Genomic DNA, 15,886 nt, shown 5'->3' with positions numbered 1-15,886 from the left:
TGTTCAGTAATTCTCAGGAGAATATAGTGTCGAACAGGGTTGGGAATACTATTTAAGTCCTCAGGTAATAAGCAGGGTAAATTTGAAACCCTCACAAGGAAATGAAAATGAGTTCCAATACATTATACTCAGACTTAGTGGAATGAAGGATGTCCCTTGGCCTTTGTCTAGTGACAGAACTCTAGAGAGCACTTTATGGTAATTTGCAAAAGTGAGTGGAAGCATGATTTGTGTGGTTCTTCCCAAAATTCTGTTAATTCCTTGATTTCGGTTCTCACTGGAACAATTGGTCCATTTTGACTAGAGAAGTAATCCGTCAAGCTTCTGTTAGGAAGAATATTGACCTGGCTACATAGGCTAAAATGAAGGTTGGGGTAGAGATAGAGAAATATGCTAGATGTCTAACTTAACTACCAGTAAAGCATGTAGACATTGATGCCAAAAAAAGAAAACTATGTTAATTATAACTGGTATGCTATGATAATCAATTAATGTTATCACTATGTTATGAGTTAAAATGCATAGAATGAAGGTGGGGACCTCTGAGGGTGCAGCCATTTTGCCTGAGCACCATTCATCTAATTCTACTGGCTTAGCTGTGCTTAAAATGCCAGGATTAGTTCTGGAAATCGCTGTTTGAGATGTTGATCAAATGAATGTATGCTATGCTGAAGAAACTGATCGAAATGGCCCAACAATTCAGGCCATTATATAAAAAAATGGTTATGATGTTTAGCTTCCGGGCGAGTAAGCTCAATAGATACATGGTTATTATCCCAGTACTCAAAAATAGGACCTGCTCTCTTCTGGAAGAAAAAACAGTTTTGTGTGTGTGTGTGTGTGTTTGTGTGTGTTTCCACATTCTAGGATTGGGACTAAAAAGTGGAAACTACAGAGAGGGAGGCTTTGGCTTCATTTGGGGGAAAATTTTTCAAGTGATGTGAGTTTCTTGCCAGTGGAATGAATTACTTTGTGAAGTAGTGAATTTCTCTTTATTGCAGGAATTCAAACATAGTTGGACTACATCTAGGTGGGAATTTTTCAGAATATTGAAGTTTTGGTTGAGTGTGTGTTGGGGAAGTTGAAAAATATTGTACGAGATATTTTTAAAATCCAGAGAGTCTTAAGTTTATGATTTTAGGTAGTGATAGTGAGAGTGGAATTCAGAGTCCTTCCTTCTCTCCTTGATCTTCTTTCCCTCCTCCCTCTCTTCCTTCCTTCCTTCCTTCCTCCCTTTATCCTTTCTCCATCTTTTTTTCTTTCCCACCTTCCTCCTTTTCCTCTCTTCCTAACTTCCCTTTTTCCCTCCCTTTCTTCTTCCTTACAAAATAGAAGATCTATTTTGTGTTAGACACTTTACTGGATACACTGAGGAGCAAAGCAGACATAAAACACATCCTCACAGAAGTTACAGATTTTTGGAGTTAGATAAAATGATCAATTGTGATCCATGCTAGGGGAGAACAAACAGGCATCTGTGCATATTGAGGGAGTCTGAACTGCATTGAGAAAATTGGGGGAAATCTTGGTGGGCCGAAGAGGAGAGGAAAAGATAGGAGACAGAGCAGGGGGAGTGGGGGGATTATGTCAAAGAATCTTTGGACAGCATAAATGATTGGGTGAAGTCATTTAAAAGTGAGAGGAAATGACAGATTATGAGACAATTCTAAGACTTTAAAGAAAGTGATTTACTTGAAAGAAACAGGGAAGATAGGAAGAAGAGTTGGCTTTTAAATGCAGATGACTAGCAAGGTTTTGACTCTGTTGAGTGTGAAACATTGATAGATCTGGTTTTCATGGATTGCTTTTGGACATGTGGGTTGATAATGATATGAATGCTTCCTTTTTATAAAGGAAATGCACCTGTAGCTTGATCACCTTTATTTCATTTTACTGTAGTACTATTTTGAATCTTAATCCTCCCCTGGCTTTTATTTCTGGGCTGACTGTAAAAATTCACAAATGTCTATCCTTCAAAATTTTGAAGAAGAACTGGAATTGTATGTTTATTGATAAAAGAAAATTGAATTAAGTAAGAGGATTACAGAGAAATAACAGCATTTCTTATATCAAAAGTTTGAATGCTACCGGAATGAGTGAGTTTGAGATTCAGTTATATTAAATTATGGTCCATGTATATCTATTGTAGTTGTAATTACCATCTGGGTATTTTTCCCTGAGATTTTGATCTAAACTAAAATTTGAATGCTAAAAGTGGTCTACGTGAAGAAAATTATGTCATGTTTTTACTAACCTAATTATTTTTTACACATTCTTACTGTCTCTTCCCTACATACTACTGAAGGTTTCACATTTGATTTTTTTTTTTTTTGTACAGGTTATAAAGGATCCTCCTCCACCACCACCATCTGCACCACAAGAGGTAAATGAGTGCCTAATGAGTGATGTGGATGGTTTTTTTTTTTTTTCTGTATTTGGATATTATCCCCCAATTTGATCAATGACATTATTATTAGATAACTGTGATACCTCTGTATTGACTTTTGCATTTTTGAAAATCATTTGTTATTTTTTATCTTATGATTTCTTTCACATGCTAGAGGAATGGGACCTTCACATATTGATGAACATAGACTGGCCATCAGGATCAATAGTACATAGAGATTTAATTTACTTTTTATAGCAATATATCAGTAGTTCTGACATCACTTATTTTATTTACAAAACGTTGGAAGATCCAAGCTAGCAGTTTAGATATTATTACTTTCTCCAAAACGATTGTTACTTTTGTATTACCGTTAGCCAAAATTGTGTTGGCAACATGAAATACGGCATTGTACATTTGGAAAGCTTCTCAACTACCTATCTTTTTAGTACAAATTTCTCAGAATTCAGATTTACACATACATTGAGGCTTGAAGTGATTACTGAAATGTGGTCCTAATTTTAATGTCTTTTTATCTTTTAAAACATGAAATGATGAATAGATTTGTAAAAGACAAATGATGCTCATAGTTAAGGAGTAAACTTCTGATAACCTAGCAAAATAAGGTAGGTTTCTCAAATTGTGGAGTGGAAGGAGTCCCGATATTCCATAGCACTTCACCTGCAATGTATGCATGTAAGCATAAATATGACCACACGTGCTATATGTTTTTTATTACATTTCTTCTGTATCAATGGCATTATTTTGAAAAATGTTTAAATGTGAGCCAGTTCTAAGCAATATTTTAAGAAATTATTTCAACCCAGTTTTAAAAACTTGTATCTACATAGGAGGAGAAGGAACCTCTGCCTACCAAGAAGTGGCCCACCGTGGACGCTTCCTACTATGGTGGTCGAGGAGTTGGAGGAATTAAAAGAATGGAGGTTGGTATCTTTAAAAAAAAATAGAAGCTGCTAATCTGGAATATGTATTTCTAGAACTATTAAGCCATGGCAACTGTACTGTTCACAATTCAATATCCTAATATCAGTTTTACTTAACACTGGGTCTTTTTATTTGGACAAGTTTTATTTCTCTGGAATAATCCTAGCCATTTCAAAACTATTCAAGAAGAACTGACTTTATTAGTCAAAGAACTGCATTGATGAGATCTCTGAATTCTAAAGGGCAAAACAAAGTTAGGGTTTTTCTCACTATTTTGGAAAAAATTATTGCCGAGAACATCCAGTTTGAAGAAGCGAGCTACTTAAAGTTACAACAATGCTTGTCTTTGAAAAGATCCAATAGTTATGTATTGTTTGAGGAGAAAAATGTCAAAATAGTATGTCCATGAGCTTATCACAAATGTTGAGGAAGTACATTTAAAGCTTTTTTTTACAGCTTATAGTTATCACTTATGAATGATCATAATTAATATTAAATATCATTTATAGAACGTATTGAATTTTTAGACTGAATGTGGATTAAAATTGAACTTAAGTATTATATCTTAAAAATCAAATTTTTACCACCACAGAAATATTTTTCAAAGTGATGCATTAATTAATAATAAGGAATCACTGCCAGCCCTAAGCCCTTGACAACAAGATAGACAGGCCAGCATCTCACCCCAAGGAGCAACTGAAGGAATTTTCTCATTGAATTATTGACTGTATTATTAAACACAAATCCTGGCTTTTCCTTATTAGTTATTCTTTAATTTTGCTTCTTGATAAGAAGGAGTTTTTGTTTTGCAATTATTGCACATGTCTCCTTACTGTCATATCAGCTTTGTCCCATTACTGCCAGAAAAAATCAATAAGCTAATTAACAACCTCACAACTGTTGCAATTTTCCCTTTTTATACATTTCAATAAAATTCAGATTCCCAAGGAGAGTTTCCCATTTGCAGAATAAATTTCAGTATTCTTCAGAAGAAGCCCAGACTTTCTTAACATGGTTATCATTACCAGAGTGGCTAAAGAAGTCATCCGAGAGTGGTTCTTATTTTCTTGATCACATTAGATCTTAAAATAATGCACATTTTCCTAAGAGCTTGCCACTTTATTGCTGAAATATTCTCTGAGACAGGTATCTCATTGCCAATAAGCCATGGAAAAGGTGGGCGCTAGAACCTATTAAATTTGTCTTTTGGAGAAGATTGTGCATGTGTTTGCATGTGAGTAATTGAGAACACCACACAGTACAAGAGAACATGGCTAGGCTAGCTCTTGTTGCTTGACACAGAAGGAGGGTCATTTTCCTTCCATTTGCCTTTGTTGTGTCATTCTAGGCTTGGAGGGTTGGGGAAAGAGTGGATTGGAGGTATAAAAAAAAAAGTCACACTTGTATAAAATTGTTACATATGAATATCTAAATATGATCTGTCACAGCTTATTTTTAGTTTATTTAGTCTCGTTCCAAAATGTGTGTGTAAAAAGATGTATGCAAGGGGAAAAAGAGTTTGACAGGAAATAGCACAACATGTTAGTAGCTTTCTCTTGATGGAGTGATTTTCAGTTTGTGTTCTAGAGTTCCCTGTTCCCAACTTATTTGACAGTGAGCTTGTGCTGATTTATATTCAGAATAATAAACTTAATTCCATTTTGAAAGCCACACATACAAAATACCACGTGACAGTGAGATTCAGATATATTAGTTCTTGCTCAAAACACTAAGAACTGTGGCAGATTTTTGTTACTCCAACATTCCAGTGTTCCAAAGATTGAGAACTTTTTTCTACAGAAAATGAAAGCATATGTATGAGCTCATAAATGGGTCCTGACTTAGAAGGAATATTATTGGAATATGTGCAGGAAAGCCAAGGGCTCATGAACATTCTTGAGTAACTCACATTTCAAGTGGTAAGAGTTATTGACTCTTATTTTTAATTTTAGATGTAACTGAATTTTATTTAAATTTAATTGGAATGTATTTGTTTGTGTTTTTATTTGTTGACTCTTAATTAATATGAAATTACATTGCCTTTCCTTTTTAACTGAAGAAAATTTATGAAAAGGACTCACTATTAGTAAGTTGGCATCCATTTTAGTCATAGATAATTTTGGCTACATTTTATGGAGTGCTCCATCAATGAGATGGAAATGAGAATGAAAGTGAAGGAAAAAGTGAAAAGTAAATATGGGCATCACAAAGGGGAAACACGGTGCATAAAAATACACAATAAAAAATAAACTGAGAATTAAGCATCATGAGACTTTCTCAAACATGAACTTATTTAAACTTGGAGAGGAAAAATAGAAACATAATTTGTTTTAAAACCATGCCTGTTTAAACCTGGAAAGTGTTTTCCTTTAAAAAATACCTTAAACTTGGGAAAAGTAAATGGAATTTTAGAAATTACCAGTACATTTGAATTAAAGAATAAATCTTCATAACTAATGTTATTTTAAGCCAGTATAGGAATTTTACATAGAATTTTTTTTCTTACTCCTCCTTTACATTAAATATTTAAACACTGTGGTAATGGCAATTTGCAGAAAGCTGGAACTGAGCTGATGTTAATAACAGCTGCTAGCACAACTGATCCACAATACCTAATGACTTCAAATGTGTGTTTCTGCCAATTCAGCGTGAAACTGTTTTTGTTTCTTTTCTCAATTCTGAAATTGCTCCTTTTATGATACAACCTCCCAGCCATCCAAATATGCTCTGGAAATTACGGAATTTCATTGTTTATCATGAAAAAGCCAAGTAGAATTGGAAAATTTTAGCTATCAAGCTTGCACTCTTCTTTCATGGTAAAAAGTCAGATATATTAATTCTGTTAAGGCTGCCTTTAACAATCTGTTCTTCTTCTTCTATCCTTTTTGACTATCAGTGTGGTCAAACTAAAATATTAAAATGTATACATAAAAGTGTGTATATATATTTAATTGTTTTTAAGAGTTTTAGGAGAGCTCTATAAAGTGTTTCTTAGTTTTCGACTTTGAGATTGAGAGGAGTTGTATTGTTTCATGGTGATAGTGGTGATGATGAAACAGCTGCTTCATATGAAGTAACACTCAGGGATTTATTTACTGCATTTCCTTTGACCTCAACAACTATATTATAAGTTTAGTCCTTTGATAGTTGAGTCCCTAGAAATGCCACATTGGGTCAGAACTCTAGTTCAACGATCTTTGTGTTCTTTATCTGAGAATACAGTGCCGGTGAGACTTGGAGAAAGAATACGATTATATTAGCTCTATGATATCCACCATGATATTGGGGCTAGTTAAAATCTAAGTTAAAAAATCTATAATTTCCAAATGAATCTACGTTTTATCTACTTATATTTCTACTCCGAATGTCTTCTTTGAGTTATGACATTCCTATGCTTATTTAACCATGTATCTTCTTTTGTTTTTGTTTTTTTCCCTTAAAATTGAGACAACAACTCCAAGAGATGTATCCTGGTTCTGGTGGTTTTTAGTTCAATTTAGCTAAATCTAAAGATTTGTAAAGTTTAATTTATCTAGGTGAAGACACTGTGATTTGAAAGAGAAGGTCATTTCTCTGGAAAGAAAGCCAACTATCTAGCTCTAAAGGTTTAATGGTGTTTAAAACAATTTTAACAACCTCATAAAGAACATGCTAATACCACTGATCACACTGAAAGATACAGATACGTTTTAATGACTCAACAGGGTCCACTTGAAATTGAAAACCTATTCTAAAACTGTAATTAAAAAAAAGGTAAAAACATCTAAGTAAGCCTTATCAAAAAGGTATGAATGGTTCTTTCTGTGAACAGTAGCCATCTGTATTCCCACCCCTTAATTCAGGTCATTAAACTACTTTAAAAAGTGTTTAATCATTTTTTTTTCCTTTGTAGAAATCACTTAACTCTGGTGAGTCACTATGTGCCCTGCACAGAACTCCCTGTTTCTTTTTAGAACTTCACTTATCTTTGTCTTCTTTGGTAATGTCCTTGGTTTTTAGACTTCCCTACTGCTCCTGGTAGGACAAAGCCTTCCTGCAGGGGCCGCATCCTCTTTACATGCCCACATTTGCAAACATTTGGCCCAGATTTAGCCAATTTTCATTGAAAAATGAACATCATTTGACCTTGTTGTTTTTCAATATCCAGAGATTTCAGAGAAGGGAATTTCCTAAAATTTGTGAGATTCCCTGGTGTCTCTGAATTTTTTCTCTTCACAGCCTAGCCTTTTCAGATTTGCCTTCCTCCATGAAAAATAAATGTGTCAAGTTACCATACTCATAGGAGTAGAGGAACTAAAGACTGAAAGCTACTTTAGAAAGTTGATCTTTACAAAATTGAAGAAAAACATTTATAATTATTTTACTTCCAAAGGCTAAATGTTTAAATCATACTTTTTTTGCCATAGATTCAATAGACAGCTTGGAAGGAACAACTGACTCCTTTGTATAAAATATATTTGTAAAATTCAAACCTTATTTATTACCCATTTCAGACTACATATGTTCAAATCCCTGTCCTGCCACTTACTAGTTGTGTGGCTTTGGGCATGTCACTTAACCTTTCTGTGTCTCAGTTCCTCATCTGAAAGAAAAAAGTACAGTATCCATCTCATTGCATTTTGGTATGGATTAAATGCAGACTGGCACATGAAATCATTCAGTAAATGCTAATTATTGCCATCATTATCGTCTGTTTCCCCCAGTGCCATCAGTATATATGGGTATGTGTTTAGCTGGAAGGAGAACATACTTCATTAGAGAATAGAATTACACACTGTGATGCACTTCATACATACCCCAAAAATTAACTCCTTATTTGAAACAGTGGAGAAATGGTTGCATCAATTTAATTGATGCCAGATTTTTTACAAAGGGTCTCCATTTCTAGGATGTTAATATTAAGTACCTAAGGAGTGGTGAGAAACCTATTAAACCTCCCAAGCGGAGGAGTTTGGAGTTAGGATGCCTGTTCATCTTTGACTCTGAGGTGGTGAACCAATGAGCCAGCTAAACAAGAACTTGTTCCTCTAGGCCACTCTGCGTCTGATACTAGTATTTCCCATTGTTTTAAAGGTCCGCTGGGGTGATAAAGGATCTACCGAGGAAGGTGCAAGGCTAGAGAAAGCCAAAAATGCTGTGGTGACGATTCCCGAAGAACCAGAGGAACCCGTCAGGCCCAGACCACCCCGACCCAAACCCACACACCAGCCTCCTCAGACAAAGTGGTACACGCCGATTAAGGTGACTGTCCAAACTTTGTGGGATTTCAGTGCAACTTTCTGGCAAAGCTGTGGCCCCTTTAGTCTCCCTGCCCCCATTTATCTGAAGGAGGACCGAGGTACATCAAATAGCAGACATTCAGTTCACCTTATAGCAAGTGAACAATTTCTGGGCAACAGGAAACTCCATTGCTGTTATTTATTTATTCGTCTAACTTACGAAAGAAATGAGAGTAGAGAATAAGGCTTTACCCTCTTCACTTCAGTGCACCTATTTAGCAAACCGGTGTGGAGCACACTCCCCCAGAATTGACAAATCCCGTCTCCCCCCAGGGTCGGCTGGACGCACTCTGGGCTCTGTTGCGGCGGCAGTACGACCGGGTTTCCTTGATGCGACCTCAGGAAGGAGATGAGGTTTGTATGTGGGGACGTGCTGGGAAAATTCTGACCCTGGCCTCACGGGTCTGTGTGACGAAGGCAGTGAAATAATAATCAAAAAGAATCTAAAGTCCTCATTACAGTCAAGGAAGGAATTATTGTCTCGTGCAAATTCCTGTTCGGTAGAGTGCTTAATAAATGATTCTCTATTGTTAGAATATGTCTTTAAACGCTGTGCTTTAACACAAGGACTTTTTCAAGTAACGCAAAAATTAAGATCCACTGTACACATACTGTAATAAGCACCCTCGTCACTCTAGCCTTTGACTTGGATGACATCGGGTTCTGAGGTTTACCCAGTGGGCACGTGCCTCAGAGTCTCCGCTGCTTTAGGTATAAATAGGTATTTTCCTGCCTCCAGCATTTGATTTAATCTAATTTCTTGTCTATATGAAAGTGCCTTTAACGTTATGAAGCATTGTGGAAGTCTGCAGTGGTGAGATACACACATTTATGTATAAAAATACATACATACACACACACATATATGTTATGCATTTTCCCTATCAAGGAAGCCTATTTGAGGCTTTTTTTTTTCTTTTTGGAAATTCGGCTAGAATTACTCTAGTTTTATAATTTCTGTAATGTATCAGCTCTATTTCCTGTTGTATCCATATAAGAAAAATAGCTTAAAATTCATTCATATGTAACAGTGGGCAGGTTTGTTTCAGAGACAGGACACTGTTAGCAATAATAACAGAACTGTTTCATTATGTGTCAATGTGATCATCATTCTGTGTTAACAAGTGCATGATCTTCATTCATCTCAGCTTCAGAGCATTGTAGCTTATTCAGGTTAGATAGGCTCATTTTTAAGGGTGAAATAATTGATGAAATTAATACTTACTTTACAATGCCATGTTATCTTTAGTGATTCTATTTTGATATCAAAAATACAAAAACGTCAATTTTAAGATTTTACTTCTATGAAACGGAGGTAATCTTGACAACATCTGAGTTCAGCCATTTAGAAAAGCAATTTGGGAAAATAGTCCTGGCATATTCCTAACAGATCATTTACCCTTTGCTAGGACCAGAGGTAGAGAGAACCAGGTGGGTTGTGAAGCAGCCTCTTTCATTACCAAACCAACGCGATTAACAGAAATTTCTTATATGTAATGAAATCTGTGCCTGTGTTTCAATTTATGCACTGTCAGGAGTTCTGCTTCTGGAACAACATATAACAACTCTATTCGTCAATACGCTAGACTTTCACTTTGAAGGTTTTAAAATTGTTTTCATGATCATCTTAGTTTTCTCTCCTTCATGTTAGACATTAGTTCATTTGCTCAATAATTTTCATCTTTTTAAGTGTGGGGTATCATGCTAGCCCTGAAGATGTATTAGCAAAAACAGAGAGTGGTTCCAGAACCCTTGTCAATACTTTCTATATTTTTTAATTCTTATGATTGAAATTTTGTTTGTTTTTATCATTTGTAGTAATTTTGACTAAATTCAAAAATTTTTGGATTATAAATATGCACAAGTAATGGCATCAGGTAAGATTGGGGAGGTGGGTACGAACTATAGACTTTGCCCTTAAGAAACCTGAAATTTTTTGGGGGAAATGAGACAGATACAAAAATAAAATTTATTCCAGAATCTGGACTGGGTCATACCAGAGGTAGGTATCAAGTACTTCTGAGTGCATAGTGAAGAGAGATTAACTCTCCCTGAAGGAATTTGGGAATGCTTATTAAAAAATATAGGCCTTCTATCTTTGAAAATGGGTAGGGTTTCATCAGGTGGAGTTAGGTGCAATGCGTATTTCCACGGATGCAACATCATAAGCAAAATCTCTGAGGCAGCCGAGAACAGTGATTTGTGGATTACAAGACAGTCTGAGGGCCGGGGATTAAACCACAATGATAGGCTGGGAACAGAAGAGAAGAAATCTTTGAGTTTGCATAAACTGATAAATTTGTGCTTTTGAATGATGCATTATACTCATTCATTCATTCAACAAATATTTATCTGGTGTCTAACATGTACCCAGCACTTCGTTAGATACCAAGTAAATCTAACATTCTTCTTAAATTATAGTGCTAGAATATTCTCCATGTTGCCCCACCAGGTAAAGCATTATTTTTCCATGGTTGAAGGAAGAGTAATGCTTGCATTATTTAGACTGTTTCCTTTGTTTTTTAGTAATTTGATTACACTTTTGTCTGATATACCCTTAAAGCCTTTTATTCTGACTCTTGAGGTTAAATTTTTTCAAAATTGAGAATTTTTCAGATTTTAGGGATCTGGTATAGTCCATATATATTATGTAAAGCATCATCTAATCTCATTATTGAGACATTCTGCTTCAGAAATATTAATTACTGCAAGTGAATAAATACAGACTAGATACTCTTAGGTCAGTTCAGGTCAGATTTTGCTTCCAAATGTATTTTGGTGACAAACTTAACATGAAACTTTCAGTTTTCAAAGATTGTGTATTTCAAAACTATAGATAAAAGATTGTAAATCTTTACTGTGTGTTGTTAACTAAAATTCCACTTTTTCACTCTTCACCTATATATGTGATTTATGATTTTTAACTTGTTTTTATTTAAATGCAGGACTTTAAGCTTAGAAAATATCAATTGCTGCTCAATTAATTGATTTGTTTTTCCATCAAATATACATTATGATTCTGTGTGTGCCTGACACAGTCTGACGTAATTTCTCTTCATAATACCTATCCTTGATAGCCTTACTGCTTCCGAAAATTTGTCAACTGTAAATTTTCATCACTTATTTCAAGCCATGGTTAAAACCTCAATGGGGTACTCCATGGGAACCTTCCTCACAGGTTGACACTCTGCACAGTTAATTGACAGTAATATGGTAAAGCTAGGAGCCCACCCAATAGTATAAACTCACTTTACTGTCTTATTCACAAGGATATTTAATAAATTGTGTTAAATAGTTTTTATTCCCCCATCCAACCAAACCAGTGATGCAAAATGATCATGGAAATCAGGTAACCATGGCATGATTTGCTCTAAGCTTCTGATTCCTGCTATGATCCTTTATAATATTTATTATTTTTTTAGACTGAGGTTTGATGTCAAATCTATAGTTATCAGCATAAAACTGTTTTCCTCTAGACAACATGGTAAATCTCTGCCCTCCCTTCTTTTTTACTTCCCATTTCCCCATTTTTCATGTTTCAGAAAGATTATTAATAATATCTAAGTTTCTGTCAACTCCACATCATCTACCAGGTCCTCTTTACTTGATAGAATTAATTCCAATATAAACTTCCCATCCCATACACATACATAACTATAATCTGTATTTTTTCAGAGATTATAAAATTACCTAGTGAGTCATCCGAATACTTTGGCAGAATTAGTGTTCTGTACGTTACTAAGACAACTAAAGCATCCCAATGTTTTTTATATGTTTACATTATTTTTTAGGCAGCCGTTATACTATTTCCATCACATGATCTCTAGAATGCTTTCCTCCCTGACCTTCCTTCCTTCCTTCTTTCCTTCCTTCCTTCTATGCCTTCATCCATCTTCTTTTTTCCTCTTTGTTTCTTTCAAGCACATTTACCTCCACTAGGCTCTCACTTTCACAGTTGCTAATTTCTTATACCAGTTTGTGCATTTCTTATATGCTATGCTAATTTTCTTCTTGGCTTCTTTTTCTGAATGAAGCCTTTCAATTGCTCTATTCTTTTCCTCTGGAGCGTAATAAATATCATTATTGATAAGGCCAACCTATGGGACTCTGTGATGCCCCAAAGAATCTGCACCAAATAGGATGCTTAATTATATTAAATATTTGGTGAATTTTACTTAAAAGGCTTTATAATAACCATAATACATCAAGTAATATTATCCAAAAATAATATTTAATTAGGTGTCTAAATAAAATCGTATTTGCATGGTGCATGGCATAATCTGTACTCACACTCTAGCACCCCACAAATTTTATTTACAAAAAAGAACATATAATATTTTAAAACTTCTAGTGCTTTTTTTTTTTTTTGCTTCAGAGTGTCTTTCATTTGATAAACTTGATTTACCTAGTAAGAAATTGAGGACCCAAAGGCAGAAAGAGAACAAGGGACTCAGAGCATATTTGGCACAGCTAATTTTGATGTATGATGTTAAGATGAGATGATTTGCTTTGGTAATGCTTTATCTATGCATGAGAAGAAGACCATGGCTCACTGTTACCTTCTATTTATTGTGGCTAATTAGTTAAGCCCTCAAAAATTAAACTGTCTGAACTCTACGGTTTTTACAAATTTAGTTTATATAGACATGGTTTGTCTCATAGGATTACATGGAGTAGAGAAAAATTTAAATTTGGGAGACTAAGATGTCCAAGTAGCAGTGTCCTCTAGCTTTCTGTCTATTCTTTGTGTTGAATTTTCTAGGCAAACCAGGGCATAATCACTGAATGAGAAAATTAGTCTTGTAGTTTTGGGGATAGCTTTAGATGTGACTGGGCTCCACAGCATAAGGAAGGGTAAAATTCTTTAACCTTAGAGGTCTTCAACCTTACTTCTCTGAAACAAATCAGCATTTGATTAAACTAATTTAAAATACTGAACCCAAACCACTCAAACTACTCATGAATGATTTCATATATATGTGTATACTATATATATATATGGTGTATATATAGAGACAGATATTGATTCTCACTGAGGTTTGTCTCTGCATATCAAATAATTCATTGGTACAAATGTTATTAGCTACTTAAAGACAATTCTTTTTGAAAGAAACTTTCTTATCAATATATACATTGGTGAATAAATTTTGCAAATAATTTTGTTATTTTCCTGTGCTTGTAAAGGTGTGTTTACATTTGATTATGCTTTTTATGAAATGTGTGCATGATGGTTTAAGAGGGATGTATGTGTATAAAGCATGTGTACATTGTAGAAATTAGGAGGACTTTTGAAAACATTTTCTTATCTTTGGATATGGATGCAGGTTTTTTGTTTTTGTTTTTTTTTAAGTACAGTCAATTACAATGTGTCAGTTTCTGGTGTACAGCACAATGTCCCAGTCGTGCATATACATACATATATTTGTTTTCATATTCTTTTTTATTAAAGGTTATTATAAGATATTGAGTATAGTTCCCAAAAAACTTGTTTTTTAAAATCTATTTTTATATATAGTGGCCAACATTTGGAAGCAGTTTGTTTTACTTTGCCAAGAAACAAACGAGAAAGCTTTGTCTTTTCTGAATATTAACGGAAGTAGCAGTCACACTCTTTCTTAAAAAGAAAAAAGACAACAAAATTTATGCTGCTTGAGAGACAATAAAACACAATTGTTTTGAGGTTGTGGCTGATGGTTTCAAAATAATAGAACCTCTGCCTAGTCAACTGCCTGTTTTCTACGTTGGAAACCAATCTTGTCATTTATTTATAAACTGTTTAGTGCAGATTCTGCCTCTTGAGAGTTTAGTTTAGTAAACAAATCAGCGTACTTAGAACTAAACCCAGAGTCACGCATATTTACTCTGCGAGTCCCGTCACGCTGAATTTCAAGCCAAATGCTCTCCTTTTATGGCTCAGAGGCCACAGCGGGCTCGTTTGCAGAACTCACTGCTGAACTGAAGTCCTTGATCAAGTAACTGAAGTTCAGGCATAAAGTATCAAAGCGGCGCGAGAAACCTCTCGCTCTGCCCCCCGCTCCCGCCACCTTTCGGCGCCGCCAGCTCCTGCCAGGGTGGCGGGGTTGCCGGGCTGCACGCAGACCAGGCAGAGGCTTTGATTGTGGCTGCAGCTCCTCGGAGTCATAAATGTTTCAGCGCGCGGCGCGCGAAGGTCGGGCCGCGCGTCCAGGTGTAAGCTAGCAGGTTGTCGCCGACATCTGTTTGCGGCGGCGGCAGCGGCCTCCCCAGCCCGCAGCGAGCGGCCCGATTGTCAGCGGAGGTAGTTGAGAGCGGCAGAACCGTTTTGGTCTCACACTCGCTGCCTGGAGGCCTGAAACACCAAAGGTAGGAGTGGGGGTGGACACAGCTGCGATCCCAAACTTGCCTTAGGCGCAAATAAAGAGATCTAATGCAGTTTGACTCCGTTGCGGTGGGGAGACAGGACAGAAAGCCACTTCAGAGACAACTTAACGCTGCAACATCTGCCGCCAAGTTTCCAGGGAGTGACGGGGGACAGCAGGTACAGATCGGAGTCTCCACGTAAACAACCTCCATTAAGCCGTGGACTCTTTTGAAGGGCCTCCATCAAACATGCTGGAGTCCGCAGCAGGAGTGAGTTTGGTTTTCAAAGCAGTGTTTTGTTTTTGCAATAACAAGGTAATTTATAAATGATGCATTACCATGCGTTCTCCTTTTTTTTTATCTGAAAAGAGGAGAGTTAGAGAAGCAGCAAAGCAAAGAAAGAAGAAAGCACAGTCCTAGTTTTGGAGTTGTTCCACAAACCAATTAAATCTCCAAGGAGCTGCTTGTCTGTAATCGAGGTTATGTTAACCTTCAGACGGCGCAGTCCCTCATTCACCAGTAAGCAGACATAAATTAAAATAGGGCAATAAAAGAATCCCAGTAATAGTAACACCCGCGAAACACACCCACTGTTTCTTTGTTTCTAAACTCATAGAGCTTTTTATTACATGGAGGTGAACTAGAGTTAGATATTTTTCCCAGATGTATTTAATTTTTCAGTAAGACAAAATTTAGAAAATTGCATTGACTTTAGTTTTCTTCCTGTTTGTAAAGGCTTCCTACCTGTATTTGGATATTAAAAACCCAAAGTAAGATTTACATGTTAACGGAAGCATTTTTCTTTCTTGAGGAAGTTTCCCCCTCTAGCAACTAGAATCAGCCAGGGAAAAATGGAAGAATTTGTATAATTTTCACTGGGGAGGCTATAAAAACTCATAACTGTGCACACACACATATATGGCGTAACAGATTTGGT

At 35.8% G+C, this 15,886-nt stretch overlaps 1 protein-coding gene across 2 annotated transcripts in view; it reads left to right on the top strand.

Moving 5' to 3' along the window:
- The window catches only part of ANTXR2 (ANTXR cell adhesion molecule 2), a 131,977-nt gene that overhangs the window by 70,542 nt on the left and 45,549 nt on the right, over positions 1-15,886 (top strand). The window contains exons 13-16 of one of the 2 annotated variants that reach the window (XM_006198222.4): positions 2,339-2,383; positions 3,238-3,330; positions 8,405-8,572; positions 8,884-8,964. In XM_006198222.4, the coding sequence (XP_006198284.1) occupies positions 2,339-2,383; positions 3,238-3,330; positions 8,405-8,572; positions 8,884-8,964 (387 nt within the window). Of the gene's footprint in view, positions 1-2,338; positions 2,384-3,237; positions 3,331-8,404; positions 8,573-8,883; positions 9,040-15,886 lie in introns of those variants that run through there. The other variant, XM_015250913.3, reaches the window with a different exon arrangement.

Source organism: Vicugna pacos, chromosome 2, assembly GCF_048564905.1.
Source record: "Vicugna pacos chromosome 2, VicPac4, whole genome shotgun sequence".
In the NCBI taxonomy this organism is placed as follows: domain Eukaryota; kingdom Metazoa; phylum Chordata; class Mammalia; order Artiodactyla; family Camelidae; genus Vicugna; species Vicugna pacos.
The sequence above is the reverse complement of the archived record's forward strand: the minus strand, read 5'-3'. Positions and strand labels throughout refer to the sequence as shown.